Source organism: Phoxinus phoxinus (genome assembly GCF_949152265.1).
Source record: "Phoxinus phoxinus genome assembly, chromosome: 12".
In the NCBI taxonomy this organism is placed as follows: Eukaryota; Metazoa; Chordata; class Actinopteri; order Cypriniformes; family Leuciscidae; genus Phoxinus; species Phoxinus phoxinus.
In genome coordinates this window covers 36,395,044-36,410,043 of record NC_136887.1, presented here as the reverse complement: position 1 = coordinate 36,410,043, position 15,000 = coordinate 36,395,044, and the positions used below count along the sequence as shown (strand labels likewise).

At 37.0% G+C, this 15,000-nt stretch overlaps 2 protein-coding genes and 1 long non-coding RNA gene across 3 annotated transcripts in view; 1 reads left to right on the top strand and 2 right to left on the bottom strand.

The window, feature by feature from the left end:
* The window catches only part of gpc2 (glypican 2), a 46,970-nt gene extending 36,079 nt beyond the window's left edge, over positions 1 to 10,891 (bottom strand). The window contains exon 1 of the mRNA XM_079630610.1: positions 10,038 to 10,891. Within this exon, the coding sequence (XP_079486736.1) occupies positions 10,038 to 10,170 (133 nt within the window). The 5' untranslated portion in view covers positions 10,171 to 10,891. The remainder of the gene's footprint in view (positions 1 to 10,037) is intronic.
* On the bottom strand, positions 3,992 to 8,113 carry LOC307008056. Its single transcript, XR_013799747.1, has 5 exons — positions 8,010 to 8,113; positions 7,469 to 7,581; positions 7,145 to 7,291; positions 6,927 to 7,014; positions 3,992 to 5,876 (listed from the first exon to the last, which is right to left on the bottom strand). It is a non-coding gene; the product is annotated as an uncharacterized lncRNA (long non-coding RNA).
* Positions 10,892 to 11,012: 121 nt separating the features above from the next.
* Positions 11,013 to 15,000, top strand: part of stag3 (STAG3 cohesin complex component) — a 55,265-nt gene continuing 51,277 nt past the window's right edge. The window contains exon 1 of the mRNA XM_079630604.1: positions 11,013 to 11,185. The gene's annotated coding sequence lies outside the window, so the exon portion shown is untranslated. The remainder of the gene's footprint in view (positions 11,186 to 15,000) is intronic.

Below are 15,000 nucleotides of genomic sequence, written 5' to 3'. Positions count from 1 at the left end.
CTTTCTTGAAAGAAATGATATCTGAGGATTTCCAGTCCGGATTTAGACCGTACCATAGTACCGAGACAGCTCTCGTTAGAGTCACAAATGATTTGCTCTTATCATCCGATCGTGGTTGTGTCTCTCTATTAGTATTACTGGATCTTAGTGCTGCATTTGACACCATTGACCACAACATCCTTTTAAATAGACTCGAACATTATGTTGGCATTAGTGGAATTGCACTAGCATGGTTTAAATCATACTTATCTGACCGTTATCAGTTTGTAGCAGTAAATGAAGAGATGTCTTATCGATCACAAGTTCAGTATGGCGTACCACAAGGCTCAGTACTAGGACCGCTGCTGTTCACTCTGTACATGCTACCATTAGGAGATATCATTAGGAAACATGGAATTAGCTTTCACTGTTATGCCGACGATACTCAGCTGTATATTTCTTCAAAACCTGACGAAACCTACCAATTCACAAAATTAACTGAATGCATAGCGGATATAAAAAACTGGATGACGAGTAATTTCCTACTACTAAATTCAGAAAAAACAGAGATTCTAATTATTGGACAAAAAACTTCCACACGTAATAACCTAGAGTACTGTCTAACACTTGATGATGCTCTGTTAAGTCTTCGTCGTCGGTTAGGAACCTGTGTGTGTGTGTGTGTGTGTGCTCTTTGATACCAATCTTTCATTTGAAAGTCATGTGTCTAGTATCTGTAAAACCGCTTTCTTCCATCTTAAAAATATATCTAAATTACGCCATATGCTCTCATTGACAAATGCGGAACAATTAGTTGATGCGTTTATGACCTCAAGGCTAGATTATTGTAATGCTCTACTGGGTGGTTGCCCTGCACGCTTAATAAACAAACTACAGCTAGTTCAAAACGCAGCCGCTCGAGTTCTTACTAGAACCAGGAAGTATGACCATATTAGCCCCGTTCTGTCAACACTGCATTGGCTGCCTATTAAACATCGTATAAACTTTAAAATATTGCTGATCACTTACAAAGCACTAAATGGTTTAGCTCCGCAGTACTTGAGCGAGCTCTTAACGCATTATAGTCCTTCACGTCTACTGCGATCTCAAAACTCCGGCCAGTTAATAATACCTAGAATATCAGAATCGACTGCTGGCGGTAGATTCTTTTCCTATTTAGCACCAAAACTCTGGAACAGTCTTCCTAACACTGTCCGGGAAGCAGACACACTCTGTCAGTTCAAATCTAGACTAAAAACACATCTCTTCGGCCTAGCATTCACATAACACATTATAGACTTCTATAACTCAATGTTAGGCTGCATAGTTATTATTATTATTCAGTTTATTTAAATAGGGACAGATACAATAACATAGATAAACTTAACAGTCATCCGATGTATATATCATAGTGTTTTTAGCTAAAGCTAATTCTCGACACTTGTCCCTAGTAGAGCTTTTTGATAAAAAATACAGTTTAACAATATTAAAAACAAATGAGATACGATGTAAGAAAATTAAAAAAGACAAAAAGCATACAGACAGGGCAAAATGTAAAGACTAGATATGAGTACAGCATTGTTCTTGTATTAACCACGATTTGGTGTGTTTTTTGAAGGTGGCTAATATCGGGATACACTTCAAATGGTCTGGCAGAGAATTCCATAATTGTGTTCCTTTTACTGAAAAGGCAGCCTGGGCAAAGGATGTTCTTCGAAAAGGAATTCTACAATTGCCTTTTGACGCTGATCGGGTGGTGACTCTAGTACTTTGCTGTCTAGTTATTATTTTACAAAGCAGTAATGGAGCAGCGTCATTTAAGCATTTGAAGACCAGTTTAACCAGATGCAGGGAAATAAAATTAGCAAAACTTAAAATCTTATATTTACTTTGAATTAGGCAATGATGGTACCTTATTCCCTTCTTGTCCAGAACTTTTAAGGCTCGATTGTACAGACACTCTATGATTTTGACGGATGACTGATGAGCTTGGGACCATGTGGTTAAGCCATAAGATATATGTGAAAGAATCATAGAATTGAAAAAAATAAAAGCACAATCAAGAGTGAGACAGTTTATTATCATCATGAAACAGCTCAAGTTGGCCTTAATGGTTTTGCAAATTTTCTTAATATGACTTTTAAAATTCAACTGATAGTCTATAATTATTCCAAGATACTTCACTTCAGGTACTTGTTCAATAATTTCCCCATTCACTTTTACATTCAAGAGTTGTGTTAGAGGTAGCTTTTTAATGGAAAAGCAGACAGAGTTCGTTTTATTGGTGTTTAAAGTTAAACAAGATGAGGCCAGCCAAGATGATATTTTTTCTAAGTTAAAATTTAGTTTGTCAGCCACAGAAATACAGGTATTGCCAGATGCGTACACCACTGTGTCATCTGCATACATCTGTAGACCTATATCTGGGCATACTACATCTGGCAAGTCATTAATGTAAAGGCTGAAGAGTATGGGTCCCAAGACCGTGCCCTGCGGAATCCCAGTTTTAATTTTAAGGAAAGTGGATCTCACATTATTAATCACAACACACTGTTCATGGCCATTTAAATATGATGCAAACCAGGACAAAGACTGTTTGGATAAATTAAACTTAGCTAATTTTGAAATCAAGGCGTTGTGATTTACCGTATCAAATGCCTTTTTTAAATCTAGGAATACTGCACCAACTACATTTCTCTTATCAAGTGATTGTTTGATATTCTCTATTAATAAACATGTAGCGGATTCTGTGGAATGGTTGTTCCTGAATCCAAATTGCAGAGGACTCAGATATTGGTTTGTCTCAAGATAGTGCATAAGTTGTTCTGAGACAATCTTCTCTAGAACTTTTGAAAAAACTGGAAGAAGACTAATAGGTCTATAATTACAAGACATTTTGTCATCTTCCGATTTAAAAATCGGTATTACTAGAGCATTTTTCCATCCATCTGGGAATTGCCCGGATTTAATGGAAATATTAACAAGGTTGGTGAGAGGCTGGACTAAAATGCTACTATATTTTTTAAGAAAAACTGTATCTAAATTAAAAATATCTTTTGAGAAGGTGGTGTTTAGATCCTGTATAGCTTTCAGAACAGCTGTCTGGCTGACCTCCCTGAGCTGAAATGATTTATCTTGATCTTCTAACAGGTCTATTGTTGTTAAGTTTATATCGTTCCAGCATGAAAAGCTTGATACAAGGTTGTTAACAGATTGTATAAAGAAGCTGTTGAATTCATTAGCAACTTGTGCACTATCAGTGATGTTGTGTTCACCCATTTTAAGTTCATATTTGTTTTGGGTGGCGTTACCCTTTGGATTTAATAGGCTGTTCAATTGCTTCCAAATTAATTTGCCATTCCCTTTAGCCTCTGATAGAGTTTGAATATAGTAATTTGATTTGGACATTCTGAGTTCTTTACTAACTTGGTTACGCAAACCTTTAAATAATTTAAAATCAGTGTCCCTTCGAGTCTTGATAAAAGTTTTCAAGGCAAAGTCTCTACTTTTCATCAGTTTTCGAATATTATCGTTTATCCATGGTAGGTGAAATTTTCTCTGGGATTTTTTTCGTTTAGAACAGCCGGGACCGGGAACACTTCCCGTAATCCTGATGTACTTGGTACATCATAATAAGGATGGCGTCTACACTGTAAAAAGTAATACGTTGACTTCACTTAGAAAAGCTGTGGAAACTGATTGCCTCAAAATGTTCAAGTAAATTAGGTCATCATTTTTGACTTGATACTACTCTCTACTACTTTGTAAAGTTAACTTGTGTATTTGTAGAGGTTGCCGTAAAACTTGAGTACAGGTAACTCAATTTCAAAAGTTAAGGTAACTTACAGATTTAAGTTGAGATTTGTAAGCTTAACTCAAACAAAACAGTTCTTTTAACATGACTGCTTGTTCATTTTACTAGAGGGATGTGTGGAAACTGATTGCCTTAAATTTCTCAAGCAAGTTGTACTCAAAATTCTAAGTTGAGAATACAAAGACAGACAACAGATTTGGCAGAACAGTAGAATGTTTATTTGCTCGATAAAACAATATTAATTTGAGACATTACTTAAGGCATGCCCGTCAACTTGGCCTGCCAACATTTTAGAAAAATAAAAAAACACATACTGCACTCAAGGAAAAAAAGAAAAAGACAATAAAAAGATTAAGTGAATTAACTTCACAATTCAGTTTTCAGACCATACAAGGCAAATAGAAAAATTAAACATTGAAACCAGACATTCATTTTTCTTGTTTTTCCAGTTACATTATCAATGCAAGTTGCTTTTTACCCCCCTTTTTTAAATTTTACTTTTGCTAAATTGTGACTTCAGAAACAAACATTTGAATAAATGAAATCTAACGGATTTTCAATTTTTCGTCTAGTAATTTGTGCCGTGGGCGGTACCATTAGCACGGGGGTGTGGCCGTGGACTAACTTTACTATTTCATTGATGTAACTGCTTTATGTACACTGCATGCACGTTGAGGAGAAGTTTAAGGGGGCCTTCACACTGGTAGTTTAGTTGGGAACGGGGCACGGTACGGATGAATAATCGTTAATGTGAACGCTGTCATGCGGACCCGGGTGCGCACTGGGGTACCGAACCCGAGACTACCTGGAGGAGGTGGTCTGAGTTCGGTAGAATGTGGAAGCAACACGGACTCGGGAGCGCTTGTACAGGAAGTAAAATGACCTGCGCATGCGTTTTAGCAGATTATTATGTTTTTAGTTAAATATAACACATGTAAGGGATGATAGTGTTGATGATTTACCTTGGATAAGACGAGCACGAGTGAGCCTGCAGTGTATTTGCGCATAGCACGTAAAATCAGGGAAACAAATTTGGAAATCCACTGTATCCTCAAAAGAATTTGCAAGCAGCAAAAGACCACCTTATGCGACACACACACACAGTAAACATGTGTTGGTCACTCAGCTGCACATAATAGCACCACATTAATAAAAAAACACAATATATTGACCCGCGTTCTGTTTTCTATCATGTGTCGTGAACGTTTGGGATGACGTAATATGCACGCAAACGCACCAAGGTTCGATAGAATCAAGTTGAGTGTGAGACCAACGCTGCGGGGTGAGCCGGGAACAATCGTGCTCGGGCTCGGACCGCAGCAAACGAGCACAGTGTAAAAGCCCCCTTAAAGACGGAACACATAAATAAAGAAAAAAAGCAACTATCCATTGATAATGTAACTGGAGAAACAAGAAAATTTTGACCGGAGAAAATGTAAGAATACACCGCAAGGCCAGACGTAGTATTGAAGGAAAATTAAAATTGAGCGAAAGTACATAGGAGGGCGGAGCCAGGCTAGTACAGAACCTTTCCTACTACAGTTCTCTTTAAAATTATCTTCTAATAAAACTCTATTCTAAAACCAATTTAACATCAAGTAAACTTAATATGGAAAAAATATGGATTTTCTTTTCCATTTTCAACAATTGGAAAACACTGAAGTATCTGTAAAAGAGTACTGAACTACTTTCTTTAGAGTTCTCTCTATTCACTCAAACTCAAACAAAATAATAGCATCATGGCTATGATCTATTACTGCATCAGGCGATTTTTTCAGTGAATGGATTTTAGGCTTGAGTGACTTGTGGCCAATGGACAAAAATCACTCTCTGTATGAAGTTGAATGTGCTCTTCAGTGCTTCAGTTTAGAGCATAAATTAGTCCAAAGAGCAAACACATTGCTTGTGGAAGATTTTCAAGTTCATCCACAACCACTGTACCTTACAAAATTATTGTCGTTGTTGTGGCATCTTGATGGGGAGTAGAGTATGGCAGGGAGTAGGGTACGGTTGCAGAGTCCTCGGGAATCACTGTTAGAATACCTATTCCAATGTGGGAAATGTCTTCATTATCATCACAGTCCTAAAAATGGGAATAGCATATAACAAAAATGAGGTCAAAGTAAGCCACAAAACCTCTTTTTAAATGGATAATTCACCCAAAAATGAAAATTCTGTCGTCATCATCATTTTATATTACATAAAGAAATGAATGAAAAACATTTGAAAGAAAGACAATAGATTTTTTGATAGTTTTAATTTAAATAGCTGGTCTTCAGTTTTATTTGTCTTTTCATGCAGTGGTTTAATATATGTATTCCTCCCTGCATCCTCTGCGGTGTCATGTTTGAAAAGGCCTTTACATTTAGACATAATACAGTGTTATTAATTTAGTGTAACATTAAATGAGAGTATGTGCTCTTAAAGGGATAGTTCATCCAAAAATATAAATTCTGACATAATTTACTCGCCTTCAAGTTGTTCTAAACCTGCATGTGTTTCTTCTGTTGAACTGAAAAGAAGATATTTCGATGAATGTTGGTAAACCAGACAGTTGAGAGTAGCCTTTGACTTCCATAGTAGTAGGAAAAAATATGTTTGATTACCGACATTCTTCGAAATATCTTCTTTTGTGTTCAGCAGAAGAAAGAAACTCATGCAGGGGGCGAGGCGAGTAAATGATGACAATATTTTTTTTCAGATGAACTATCCCTTTAAGAGCACATACTCTCATTAAAATGTGATACTAAATTAATAACACTGTATTATGTCTAAATGTAAATGCCTTTACAAACAGGACATAGCAGTGGATGCAGGGAGGAATACATACATTAAACCACTGCATGAAAAGACAAATAAAACTGAAATATAAATACTATCAAAAAATCTATTGTCTTTTTTACAAATGTTTTTCAGTCATTTCTTTATGTAATATACAAGGTTACTGTCTTACTGTTGTCTTACTGTCTTTTTTATTTATTTATCTTTCACTTTCTTTTCTCTATCCCATTTCTTCATTTCAGTGCCCTGACTGTTTTTCTTGCCTTCATAACTTGTCTTGCCATAACTCAAAACTGTTTGAAGAACAGTTTGCCTGTTAAATAAGAATCACATCAGAAAAGAAAATACTTACAAAACATGTCTTGTAAAAATCGATGGGGTCCTCCCCGAAGAGGAGTGGCCATGAAGAACGGCCATTGTCCCGCATTGATGTTGGATTTCTGCAAAGTTATAAAAATTTATATTGAATATAGCACTCATGACACTAACACAACACAGAGTAAACAACAACAGCAAAAGCAACATTCATTTTGCTATCGAAAAATAATTGTTATATGTCGAGGAGCTTACGTCATTTTCAATCTGCAGCAGAATCTTCTTACTTTGGAGCCAATGTCTCTACCTTTAGCCCTTAAGATATCGATGTAACGTGAAGTGAATCTGTCCAGTTCTCAAAAGAACTCAGTTTGCAGGTTTTGCCAGATACAGGACTAAACTCTGCCAGGATATACAAAAATAAAGTAGGACAAACTGACATTAAGCAATCACTTTTCACTGAAATGTCCAAGTATGAATTAAACATCAAAAGTGGTTAATGATCAATTAAAATTTGCTTTGAAAATGTTAAAGATTAAATGAAATAGGAAACCAATAAAGACAAGAATATTTACTCACCTGACTCTGTGTTAAGAGGGCTGGCCACCTTTCCATTGTGTATTCTTCTTCACAGCAGGCTTCTTCTCTATCAATTTCTTTCTACGCAAGGCAAATGTAGAATTCATGTTCCACTGCATGAATTTAAGTCCCCAAAATAAGCATACACAAAATAAAGACAAAATAAGTTAATAATTGCTTGTTAGTTACACGTAACTTAATCAATGCATCATGTTGTTCATTTCCATGTGAAAGACACGTGAGCATCGAACGTTCTAGAAAGAATGTTCGCGAAGTAACATATAGGCCGCAGTTTTTTACATAATATTAATGATAACCACGAACTTACAACCGATTAAAATAGCTTACAAACTGTAAGTTAACAGTTACATAAAAACAGTGTTTAGTAAAAATGGATTTTTGCAACCTAAGTTAGCTAGTAAGCCACTGGTCTCAACTTTTCCTCTTACTGCACAATGAGCAAATTAAATTATGTTTAAGTTAAGATTATATACGCAATACAATGACATTTAGGTTTATAAATAGTTGTTAAAGAGCATACCTAGTTTTGCTGCCGCATCCCGAACACGAACTGAAGATCTTCGTCGTCGATGTCGTCGTCTTATTTTCAAACCCAAACCGTCTCAAATAATTGCGCTTGCGCATGCCCGAGACGAAAATGCATTTAAGAAATTAAGAGTAGCAGTTTCGTCTGATGCTGAAACTTAACCAACGGTCAGTAAATATATCAAGCTCTGTTAATAAACATATTATGGGTTGTGAAGCAGCAGCAGCTGAGGGGCTTGCTATAAGCTTTAATCTATCTAGTTTCCCATATTTTAGCGCAAAGGAAAAAAAGATTCAGAACACATAATAAATGAATAAATACACATGTACAGTACACGTGTGTATATATATATATATATATAATTTATTTAAAATAAATGTATTTAAAATGAAAATAAAACAATATATATATATATATATATATATATATATATATATATATATATATATATATATTTGTTTTTATTTTCATTTTAAATACATTTATTTATTTTAAATAAATTATATATATATATATATATATATATATATATATATATATATATTAAAATTATATATATTTTAAAATAATATAATTTATTTAAAATAAATACATGTATTTAAAATGAAAATAAAAACAAATATATACATATATATATATATATTAAAATTATATATATATATTAAAATAATATAATTTAAAATAAATACATGTATTTAAAATGAAAATAAAAACAAATATATACATATATATATATATTAAAATTATATATATATATTAAAATAATATAATTTAAAATAAATAAATGTATTTAAAATTAAAATTAAAACATATATATATATATATATATATATATATATTTGTTTTAATTTTAATTTTAATATGTATATAGCTATTATCAACTTAACAACCATTGCGCGTTTACTAAAATTTTATTAATTTCATTATTATTATTATGCAAATTTTGTGCTTAAGAAATTTGCAACATGCCTTTAGTGCAATACACTTAACAATCTTAAGTACAATGTACTAGATTTGTTTAGTTTAACTATTGCATCCACCTAAAAGTTCACATTACACAGTCTAATCAAGTCAAATCAACTAATTTTCCAAAGTAAGTTAAATTCACTAGTTTTTCTTAAGTAGATTCAGCAATTACTTTTTACAGTGTACGCTAATATTAGTCTCTCTGTCTATCCCGAGGTTTACTGCTGTCCACCGGAACCAGGCCGTATCCAGATCTGATGAAGGACCAGCGCCAGGACACGACGACGCCGCTGACCTTAAGTGTCAACCAGTCTCCTCTCCACTCCGACTTCAACCAACCGGAACTGGACAAATACTCTGATTCATTCTGAACTTCATACACTGTTCACTCATTGGCCAGAGGAGAACTGGCCCCCGACTGAGCCTGGGTTCTCCCAAGGTTTTTTTCTCCCTTCTGTCACCTGATGGAGTTTTGGTTCCTTGCCGCTGTTGCCTTGCCTTCTGGCTTGCTTAGTTGGGGACATTTAATATTCAACAATATTATAGATCTGCCTTAAAGGTGGACGATGATGAAATTATTTTTTGTATTATTTTCATGTTATCACTGTGAAGCTGCTTTGATACAATCTGTATTGTAAAAAGCGCTATATAAATAAAGATGACTTGACTTGACCATATGCCCGTAGCCTATATTATATTAGTATTAAAGTCAGCAGCTACACAGGTAAACCAAACACAATGTCCACTGCGCTACATTTGCCACTTTATAACATTATTTAGCGTATGTGAATCTGTTTAGTTCATTTAGGTTAGGGTTTGACTGGACTCGAAAATGAAAAAGCTCGTGATCTGCCTGTAGATGACGGACAGGTCAGCTTCAGCAACACACACACACACACACACACACACACACACACACACACACACACACACACACACACACACACACACACACACACACACTCCTCCCGAACAGCATAACACTAACACATGAGCAGGTGCAGGTGTTTTCTTTCTCTCTCTCTCTCTCTCTCTCTCTCTGTGTGTGTGTCTCACCGCTGATGCGCGCGTGCGGCGCGGTGTCCAGGCTGTGCTTCTCTCCGTACACCCGGCGGGACTCTCCGCAGCTCCTCGCGCCGCCCGCGACGCCCCACAGCGCGATCACGCACATCAGCGTCATCTTTATCATCTTTACAAACACGTAGTCGGTGCAGCGAGACACTTTATCTGTGAATAAATATGAGGAAAAGCGAATCTGCTGCGTCTCAGCTGAGCGCGTCTCTCTTTGTCCCGGGATGATCTCACACACACACACACACACACACACACACACACACCACCACCACCTCCCTAAAGAGCGTGTGTCTGAACAATAGAACGCACACACTTTCTCTTTGTCGGATTTTTCACAGTACGAGCCGTTTCATTCAGATATATCTGGCGTGTAATTCTGAGTTAAATAAATCTGAAATAAATAAATAAATCTGCCAATTATTCGTATTAAAATGATTCACTTTCATTTAATGATCCCAACTGGACGAGGTAATGGATGCCTAAAACACGATTCAATGAGTCTCTGTAACGTGTTGTACGCATTAACGATGATTAACGACTATTTCACTTAATAAAATAAAAGCAACTGTACAGCATAGAAAAGTTTTTATCCATATTATTATTATTATCAACATAAACAGAGATGAGCGATCAGGATAAATCACGTGACTCGCTGCTGCCAGTATTGATCGCTGCCAGCTGCTCGGCATTATCTAGTCAATAATTCAATACGCACCAAAAACAATACAAAAAACGATAAGAAACATTTAGAGACTTTGCCAACGATTAAGAATGTAATAAATAAATTAATTAATTAATCAAGGAGTGCACAAACAACGGTTGCTATGCCTTGTGCCAATTGCAGGATTCATCCAATCAGACTTGACTCTGTTCAGGCATTAGCCAATTATCGTCCAGATGGCCAGAGCCACCAGCCAATCATTTGCCAGAAATGTTTCTTTGCCTTGACTGATGACCAGTGAGGGATTTGCGCGCGATCTGTCAGTCAGTCGGTCACAGACAGATCAATATCTTCTTCAGACTGTCAGTCAGTCGGTCACAGACAGATCAATATCTTCTTCAGACTGCAGTTTTCTTCCGATAGTCAATAATTGGAGTTCTGCCGAAGTTGCCCATTAACTGATTCTGAGGTGAGAGACTTTCTTCGGACAGATTATCGAGTTTAAAGTAAATTTACTTCAAAGGTTCTGATTTTGTGACTGAGGTAAAACTTTTCATTATTGGTTTTGCATCGGTTTTAATTAATGTTGTTGACAGATGATTTGATAATTATTTTTGAGTGTATAGGGATTTGCTTGCTCATGTTTGTCATGTGTTACTCAAATGATTTTTCAATCACGTAGATTTGAATGCCTGAGTGCAATTTTAACTTATGAAGTAACACTAATCCAGAAGACCTGAATGACGGTGTAAAACTTGACCAATACAATTAGCAAAAACGAAGAAGATTTACAGCAGAGGATTTATGAACGCCAGTGAAGCGAGATATATCCAGCTGCAGACCCGCAGCACCACCAGTTTCAGAACCCCAGCGCCAGAACCCCAGCGCCAGAACCGGAAGTGAGGGGCTTATTTACAATGAGACAAGCATGTAAACGATGACAGAATTTTCACTAATTTGAAGAATGTTAACCCTTTCACACGTAAGTTTAAAGTATTCTAATTGACCCCCCAGCGTGAGTTTTTCAAGGCGACCGTTATTTCGAATCTGTCACTTTATGGTTTCCATGGTGACGCGTCACTGCTTGTCACGTGACACAGCGCAACCACAACACAGCGCTGAATGAATGATGATCTGCTTTTATGTAATTTTTCCTTTTTTATTCTAAATATTCATTACTTTAACTTACATATTTGTTGAGTCTCTTTTCTGTCTCTGCTTACTGAAAAAGGTGTATACATTTTATAAGCTACCGTTGACTAAACATTGGGGATTAGTCTAACTACAAATTTATTTAATATATATTCCTTCTGGAGATTCCCGAATGTTTTGTTCAAATATTTGACTTGCTGTATCCACATTATAATATAGGATCTACAGATGTACACTACTCTGCATTGTGAAAAGCCAGTGTCAAGGTCCAGCACACTTCTGAATGATTGGTGACAGTTTTCATAATTACTTTAACAATGGTATGTGTCACTTTACAATAGTTTGTGGCATTTTCTCTCATGCTAGTTTACAATTATTTGAAATACCTGATTGGTAAGTGTCAATTTGTGGTGCACAAACAACATACTCCTGCTTGTAAGTAGTACCACTTTAATAAGAACATTTTACTAAAATAGCTAAATAGTTTCTATATTCTTGTATAGTTACAAATGACAGCTTAACTGTCCTATATACAAATAGAAATAAATGTGTTATCATAACAACTGTATTTACAATATGTAGGTAAATACATTGTAAAAATTATTATAAAAAAGAACCATAGTAAATATAAATGCATACAACGGACCACGATATTAAAAATATGGTGAAGCCCAATGTTTCTGTACCTTAATGTATCAATAACATACGTATAAAGTATGACGTTTCGTGTGTAATAAAAGTATACCGTTTCGTGTCTAAGCAAATTACGCTCCAAAACGCGTTACTCGGTTTAGAACGTAAGCTCCGCACCTCACTTCCGGTTCTGGCGCTGGTGTTAGAACGTAAGCTCCGCCCCTTACTTCCGGTTCTGGCGCTGGGGTTCTGAAACTGGTGGTGCTGCGGGTCTGCAGCTGGATACTATAGAGTGAAGCGGAGAAGCGACGCAACCGACACGTAACGTTAACGTTAGATCACATGACAAACGGACAACATGGCGAATGTTGTACGGATTAACGTTACATTCATAGAACATGGGCTGGGTCCCAATTCGCCTACTTATACTACGACCTAAAAGTATGTACTCTTTTTGTGAAGAAAAAGTATATACTTTTGAGTGTGTAGCAAAAAAGTAGGCAAGCTTTGAGACTACTTTGTCATCTTTAACGGACAGATCTGTCGCGTGCATCCTGTCACTGTAAACTGCCCTGTCAATCATCCTGTCACAGTAAACTGCCCTGTCAATCATCCTGTCACAGTAAACTGCCCTGTCAATCATCCTGTCACTGTAAACTGCCCTGTCAATCATCCTGTCACAGTAAACTGCCCTGTCAATCATCCTGTCACAGTAAACTGCCCTGTCAATCATCCTGTCACAGTAAACTGCCCTGTCAATCATCCTGTCACAGTAAACTGCCCTGTCAATCATCCTGTCACTGTAAACTGCCCTGTCAATCATCCTGTCACAGTAAACTGCCCTGTCAATCATCCTGTTACTGTAAACTGCCCTGTCAATCATCCTGTCACAGTAAACTGCCCTGTCAATCATCCTGTCACAGTAAACTGCCCTGTCAATCATCCTGTCACTGTAAACTGCCCTGTCAATCATCCTGTCACAGTAAACTGCCCTGTCAATCATCCTGTCACAGTAAACTGCCCTGTCAATCATCCTGTCACAGTAAACTGCCCTGTCAATCATCCTGTCACTGTAAACTGCCCTGTCAATCATCCTGTCACAGTAAACTGCCCTGTCAATCATCCTGTTACTGTAAACTGCCCTGTCAATCATCCTGTCACTGTAAACTGCCCTGTCAATCATCCTGTCACAGTAAACTGCCCTGTCAATCATCCTGTCACTGTAAACTGCCCTGTCAATCATCCTGTCACAGTAAACTGCCCTGTCAATCATCCTGTCACTGTAAACTGCCCTGTCAATCATCCTGTCACAGTAAACTGCCCTGTCAATCATCCTGTCACAGTAAACTGCCCTGTCAATCATCCTGTCACAGTAAACTGCCCTGTCAATCATCCTGTTACTGTAAACTGCCCTGTCAATCATCCTGTCACAGTAAACTGCCCTGTCAATCATCCTGTCACAGTAAACTGCCCTGTCAATCATCCTGTCACTGTAAACTGCCCTGTCAATCATCCTGTCACAGTAAACTGCCCTGTCAATCATCCTGTCACTGTAAACTGCCCTGTCAATCATCCTGTCACAGTAAACTGCCCTGTCAATCATCCTGTCACAGTAAACTGCCCTGTCAATCATCCTGTCACAGTAAACTGCCCTGTCAATCATCCTGTCACAGTAAACTGCCCTGTCAATCATCCTGTCACTGTAAACTGCCCTGTCAATCATCCTGTCACTGTAAACTGCCCTGTCAATCATCCTGTCACAGTAAACTGCCCTGTCAATCATCCTGTCACAGTAAACTGCCCTGTCAATCATCCTGTCACTGTAAACTGCCCTGTCAATCATCCTGTCACTGTAAACTGCCCTGTCAATCATCCTGTCACAGTAAACTGCCCTGTCAATCATCCTGTCACAGTAAACTGCCCTGTCAATCATCCTGTCACAGTTAAAATCCTCCATTCAATCAAATTAAATTTCCTACCGGTTCGGAGAGTAATGTAGTCGCGTGTTCATCTGCAGCCGCGGTCTGTCATGCGGAGACTCTACTCGTGTGTTTGGAATTTGAATATAATGATGCATTTAAAAGTTAATGGCTAAACGTGTCTTTACAAAAGTTCACAATGCTGCTGCAGACGCAATATAATGTGGACAACATTGAATAAATACATTTTCGTCATGTTAGATACTGATAATTAATCACTTTATCTAAACCCCTTTATCTAAACCTCTCTACATAACGCCGGACTCGCGCGTCCTCCATGTCTGTAGTTTCTGTAAGTCAAGTCATCTTTATTTATATAGCGCTTTTTACAATACAGATTGTATCAAAGCAGCTTCACAGTGATAACATGGAAATAATACAAAAAACAATTTCATCATCGTCCACCTTTAAGGCAGATCTATAATATTGTTGAATATTAAATGTCCCCAACTAAGCAAGCCAGAAGGTAAGGCAACAGCGGCAAGGAACCAAAACTCCACCAGGGACAGAATGGAGAATA